General features: G+C 61.6%; 1 protein-coding gene across 1 annotated transcript; it reads left to right on the top strand.

The window, feature by feature from the left end:
* Positions 1–273: 273 nt before the first annotated feature.
* BMP15 (bone morphogenetic protein 15) lies at positions 274–1,881 on the top strand. The gene is made up of 2 exons (XM_005435811.2): positions 274–592; positions 1,106–1,881. The coding sequence occupies exons 1-2, from the start codon at positions 274–276 to the stop codon at positions 1,879–1,881; spliced, it is 1,095 nt and encodes a 364-aa protein (XP_005435868.2).
* Positions 1,882–6,136: the final 4,255 nt, after the last annotated feature.

Here is a 6,136-nt window from a genome sequence, read left to right on the forward strand (position 1 = left end):
GGCTTCAGTCTGGCTGGCTTGGCCCCTGGTCTGGGTTTTAGTCCGTAATTTGCGCTCCTTTTTGAATACAGAGCCCCCCCACTTTTCTGTTCATGTGCTGAGCTGAAGCAGCTGGCATGGCTGTCCTGGCTTGATAGCAGCTGGCAGCATCCTGCAGTGGCTACAACCAGGTCTGCCTCTCCAGGGGAAAGAAGTATGACTCCAGGCTCCCCCTAATCTTGTTGCCAGCCAGCCTCACCTTGTAGTGCTCATCCACCCACCCTCACACTTATCATGGCTTTGCTCCATCCTTTCATCAGCCTCCTCCTCCTCCTTGCTGTGCCCCTTTCCCAGGCTGCAAACCAGCCCCCACTGCCCCTTGGCTCCCTGCCTGCCATCCCCCCCCTGCCCCTCCTGCAGGCCCTGCAAGTGCGGGCACCAGGCAGCCAGGGCTGGCGAGCTGGGCCAGCAAACAGGCAGCCCCTGCGCTACATGCTGAACCTGTACTGGCGTGCTGCTGATCGTGAAGGGCGACCGCGCCATGGCCGCAGCCTGGGTACTAACACCATCCGCCTGGTCCAGGCCAACTCCCATGAGCGTCAGCCCTGGGCAGGTAAGGAGCAGCTGGGCAGCAAGGGCAGTGTGGGGGCCTAGCAGAGCCAGTGGGGTGGACTTGAGCCCTGAGGGGAGTCTCTGCCTGCCTCCTTCCCCTCTTCAGTGTCCTGGCCAGGACTGGCACATCCTGTGAACTGCGGGGCTGCCCTTGGCTGTGGGGTCCCCCTTGGTGGGTGGGCCAGGCTTGCCCTGCCCCTGGGGTGAGATGGGCAAGTGCATCGCTGGCCCTGTGTGCCACTCACCCCATCCCATCCTGCCTGATGCTATGTCAGGCCAGTGGTGATGGTGCAGAGGATGGGAGTTGCGCCAACCACTCTTTGCCCTCCACCCCAGCAGTGAGCCATGGCACACAGCTGCTGTTTGCTAAGGCTCCTGCCTTCCGTTGGGGCACCTGGCTGTCATGGGCTCAGCTGCCCTGTGTGGGGCCACCGCAGCACCCTGGGAGAGGGCTGTGCTGGCACAGTGCTTCCTGTGTCAACCTAAAGGTGGACTGGCTGTTGCTTCCCTGCAGGTCGCTGGTATGTGCAGCCCCTCACCTACCGCCTGGAGGGCCAACCTGAAGCCGAGCACCTCCTCCGAGCCACTGTAGTCTACCTGCCCAGCCTACCGCTGGCCCATGGTCACCTGCTCTGCACCTTGGAGCTGGCAGCCACTAGCAAGGCACCCGGGGTGCTGCTCAGCCCTGCTGCCCACCCTCGCCGTGGTTGGGCTGAAGCAGATGTCACCCCTTACCTGGTGCCAGGGAATGGTAGCATGGGGAACCTGGAGCTGCGGCATGTCTGTGTGCGTGCTGGCCGGGCGGGGGATCGTGATGCCCCAGTGGCACCTAGCCACCCCTTCCTCCTCCTCTACCTCAATGACACACAGGCTGGACTGGCACCTCCAGCAGTGGAGAACCGTCGGCACCGGCGTGACATGGGGACACTGGCCCATGACCTGCCTGGCTACCTGCGGGAGCAGGGAGAGAAGAAGAGTGACTGCTCCCTGCGCCCGTTCCCCGTCAGCTTTGCCCAGCTGGGCTGGGACCACTGGATCATTGCTCCCCACCGCTACAATCCACGCTACTGTAAGGGTGCCTGTCCCCGTCTGCTCCGTTATGACTACCACGTGCCCAACCATGCAGTGGTGCAGAGCTTCATCCATCAGCTGGTGGATGCCAGCGTGCCCTGGCCCTCCTGTGTCCCCTACCGCTACAGCCCCATCAGCGTCCTCATGATTGAGCGTGACGGTGGCATCCTCTACAAGGAGTATGAGAACATGATTGCAGAGGCCTGCACCTGCCGGTAACACCCACTGCCGGGGCATATCACACCCAGGTTTTGCCTATGCCTGCTGGATCCGGACTTCAGGGTTTTGTCTTGCTCCACTTGGGGCAGGCTCACTGCCCCCACCCCCTGCCACCCCAGCCCTGTGTGGCACTGCTCTGCAGGAAGGTTTTACGATGGCAATTTTATGTGAATTGTAGGTTTTTAAAGGCAGGAGTCTGTGCTGGGGCAGTTGACCCATGGCATCTGTCCTTCCTGCAGCCCCATGGCCACTGCCTGTTGGATTTTTTTTTTTGGGGGGGGGTGGGCAGGCAGGAGGCAGGGCTTGGCCCAATGCTCCCAGAGATAAGCTGGGTCCCTGGACTGGAGCACAAAGTTCTTAGGTGGCTGGGTGTCTCTTGGTGGAGCTGGGGCTGGAAGGACAAGGGGTCCAGGTGTCCCCATGCTTGGCACCAAGCTGGTGCTGTCTGTATCTGGTGTAACCCTGCCTGCGGGATTCCTTCCCAGCTCACGTGCACCCCATCCTGTCTAGTCCTAGCTGCAGTGGCATCTCACTGGGCTGGGAATTGGGCTGGCAGGGGGGAAAACCCTTTCCTCCCCTGCAGTTTTGCTCTAGGGGGGCTGTGAAAACTGGAGGGACCTGAGCTGTCAGCTCCTCTCCCAGTGCCAGAGGCCAGGCAGCTGCCTATGCTGGGCTCCATTCACTGCTGCTGCTGCCACTCCTGGGCTTGCCCTATAGCAGGGCTCGGGTCTCACCCTATCCCAGGGGCTAGACCCTTGTCATGGTGTCCCTCTGCTTTCTGGTACCCTTGCTGTCCCATGGGCCTTGGGATCTGCTGGTGTCCTGGCCTGTTCCTGGAGGGGTCAGTCCCACTCCCAGCACCCCTGCCACCTGGCTTCCCTCTATTTATTGCTGACTGTAAATAAATAAATTGATGGATTTTGCTAAAGACCATTTTGGCCTGCTCTTGCTCTGTCTCTGGGGTACGGCAGGCTCCCCCTGCTCCCCTGGGACAGGCTGGTACAGACTGTGTCATTGTGCAGCACTCCTTGTGCTTGCACTGCAGGGGTGGGTGCTGCTTCCTGCTGTGCGAAAGCAGGTAAATCCCAGCTTGTTCAAGCAGGAGCTGTGAGAAGAGCCTCCTCTGCAGTGTAGACCTGCCCTGGGGTGGGGGGGACCAGATGTGGCTGCAGGCAGCTGCCTCAGTGGGGCTGGGGATCAGATGCCTCACATCCCTCTGTATTGGGCAGCTCCTGGGGGACCACAGGGGGCCAATAAGCTGGGTCTCCCCAGGCTATCTGTTACTGTATCAGGGCATTTGGCTTCCAGGGCTATTTTAGGAAGGTGTCTGAGGCAAACCTGCCTGTTCCTGGGCATGATGCCCCGTGTTTGTAAAGCTGGGGCAAAGTTACCCTTCTTTGAGCAGCGAGGCAGGCATAGGTGGCAGCAGAAATCCTTGTTCCCAGTGCTTGGTGGCATTACCAGCTGGGTACTGCCTCTGCATCCTTATCTCATGGCTCTCTCCAGGGTCTCATCCCTTGCTTGGCCTCCAGTCCCATGTAATATTGCTGGTCCAAGCTCTGTGGGCATGTTTCAGCACTTACTCCCTCCTGTGGGTGTTTGCTGTGGGGCAGGGGGCTGCCAGCCCCAAAGTTTCTCTTGTGTCCTGGCAGTGTGAGGAGCTGCAGAGCCCCAGTCTCCTCTCCTATCCCTTGTCCCTATCTGGCCACATCCTGGCCATCTCTAGCCAGGAGACTGTGGGGAAGGGATTGTCTTCAGCTTCTTTGGAATCTCGAGGACCTGACCCCAGGGGAAAGATTTTTCCCTTGTCAATCATTAAGCACGTAGTGTCGACTCATCCAGGCAAGTGATGATGAAAGATGCAGGCGCTGGGCACTGTCCCAGCTCTGGGCACCGCTGGGTGCCAGTGCTCAGTGCTGGCCCTGTCAGGGACCTGCACCCCAGACTGCTGTGCCCCCCCTCGGATCTGCCAGGAGCCCAGAGACAGATGGGCACTTGGGTTTGTCTGTCCCAGCCCTGTGCTCTCATATGCACTGTGCTGGTGGGATCTTGTGCCTGTTGGGCTGGACCCCTTCCTAGGATACCCTCAGGGACCAAGGGTTTGCCCCAGCAGTGTGATCTCTGCACTGGTGGTGGGGCAGACACTGCCAAAGGGACAGAGGAGCAGCAGTTCAGGGAAAAAGCTGCTGTCCCTCGGCTGACCCTGGCACTGTGCCAGCACCGGGGCTGCCAGGGCAGAGCTGGGTGAAGGGTGCGGAGCCCCCAGCCCAGTGTCCTGGTGCACCTTGGGGGGTGGCTCTTCCCATGGATCCCACAGCTGTGTGAATCCCCCAAGCACAGCCTGGCACCCCATTGGCGTCAGCCCTGTGGAGAGCACCAGGAGCCCTGCCTTTGAGGACATGCCTCCACCCCATGCTCTGGCAGGAGTCTTGCCTGTGGGGCTGCCGCCTGTACTTGGGGCTGCACTGGCCCCCTGCTCTCCCCTAGGCCAGCCAGCATATCCCTGGCCCTTCTTGCCCTGCTCCAAGCCCCTTCTCCTGCCCCCAACCCACACTGGGGCTTTGCTCTGTCTCCACCAGGTCCCCAGTCACTACCCTTCTTGCTACCCATCCCAAGTGGGCACTGCCACCTCATATGCCCCATCTTCTGGGATGACACCTGGCAGGGAGCAGGTGACCTGCCCCACATGCCCTAGCAGTGCTGGGGAAAATCTGGGCCGGGCAAGGTGCAGGGGCACAGGGTGTGGAGCTTACCCAGCTGCGGAGCGCAGCTGCCCCCTGCCCTAGGCACCCTGCTGGGAGCTGTAGCAGAAGGCAGACAGTGATGCCCAGGCTCCAGATGCCTCCCTCACAGGTGCCCTGCAGAGATGCTGGCAGCCCCTAGATGGGGTGGGGGCCATATTTGTGTAAGGCCATGACCGGGCAGGAGCAGTGCCCAGTGGAGGCATGGGACGGCCAGAGTTGCCAGTACCATGGCAGCCTCAGCTGCTATTGCACTGAGCACTGGCCAAGGTGGCAGGGCCTCCCCTGCCCACCCATGCACTGCCACCGGCCTGGTGCTGCTTCTCTCCCTCCTCTTGCTTCTCCCCAGCACCCTCCGGGTGGGTTTGGGCATGGGGGGTGGGCGCTGGGGGCCAAGGGGCTCACCCCCCCCCTCCCTGCCCCATCCACCCCTCTGGGTGCTGTGGGAGCCCCGGGAGGTGGGAGGGCATGTGGCCACCTGGCTGCCACGCCTGACACCCTTCTGGAGGATGGTGGGCAGCAGACCCCTGGGTGCCCACTGCTGGCACAGCCTCAAGTGCGTCACCAGGGCCTGCAGGTGAGCAAGGACCCCTGCCCGTCCCACCTGCATCACCCCCTGCCCAGCCTAGTCTATGTCCATGGGACCCCACACCTATCTCCATTCCCACAGTGTCTCCAGCCCTGGGATCCCCCCATGTACCCCAAAATCCCCAGCTGTGGGGCCCCACAAGTACCCCAACCCCACCAGCCTCTTAAGCTTTGGGAGTTCTGCATCCTCTGACCTCCCACCCCTACACCACTCCCCGCTGCCCTCAGCACAGGGACCTCCCATGCACCTCAATCCCCGTGTCCTCCAGTCCCGTTGTCCCTAGCCTAGGTACGCCCTATGGCTGAGTCCCAGCAGAGCCCAGCTTTACCCCCCCGACCCAGGGATGCCCCTGCTCCAGGGACCCTGGCACAATGCTCATGGCTGCTCTGTCCCACAGGGCTGGGCGCCGTGCCCCACCACAGGATGAGTGCTGACAGACACTGGCAATCCCAGGAAAGCACCCCCTGCACTGGGACCACCAGAAACTAGGGTTTACTGTGTGCTCACTGCCTGAACAGGACTCCTTGGCAGACATGCACCCCATGGGGCTGCGTGGGGGAAGGACTGTGCCCCCATGGCCCCAGGGCAATGGTGCAGCTCAGCCTCTTTGGATGCTTTATGCAGGCAATAAACCCACTGCCTCCCTGCCCGCATCCAGCAGCTTCTTGCCCTTGCCCACCTGTGTGAGGATAGGTTACACAGGTGCCAGGGCCACACGTGCCTGAAGGTGGCACAGGGGGGTACGTGGCACCCGTGGGCTCCTGCCTATCACCCGATGGGTGCTGAGTCTGTCGCAGCACCTGCTTGGCCCCCACCTGCCCATATGTGTCCCCAGGGCAAGGGATGTTGGGGTCCCCAGGAGCCCACCACATCCACTCACTGCTGGTGTACCTCTGTGTGTGTGTGAATGTGCATATGCATGAAT

Source organism: Falco cherrug, chromosome 15, assembly GCF_023634085.1.
Source record: "Falco cherrug isolate bFalChe1 chromosome 15, bFalChe1.pri, whole genome shotgun sequence".
Lineage (NCBI taxonomy): Eukaryota > Metazoa > Chordata > Aves > Falconiformes > Falconidae > Falco > Falco cherrug.

Bases quoted from the DNA above. Each gene is read 5' to 3' on its own strand.
- BMP15 (XM_005435811.2), top strand. From the start codon at position 274: ATGGCTTTGCTCCATCCTTTCATCAGCCTCCTCCTCCTCCTTGCTGTG. The intron at 593-1,105 runs GTAAGGAGCAGC...GCTTCCCTGCAG, and splicing joins TGAGCGTCAGCCCTGGGCAG to GTCGCTGGTATGTGCAGCCC.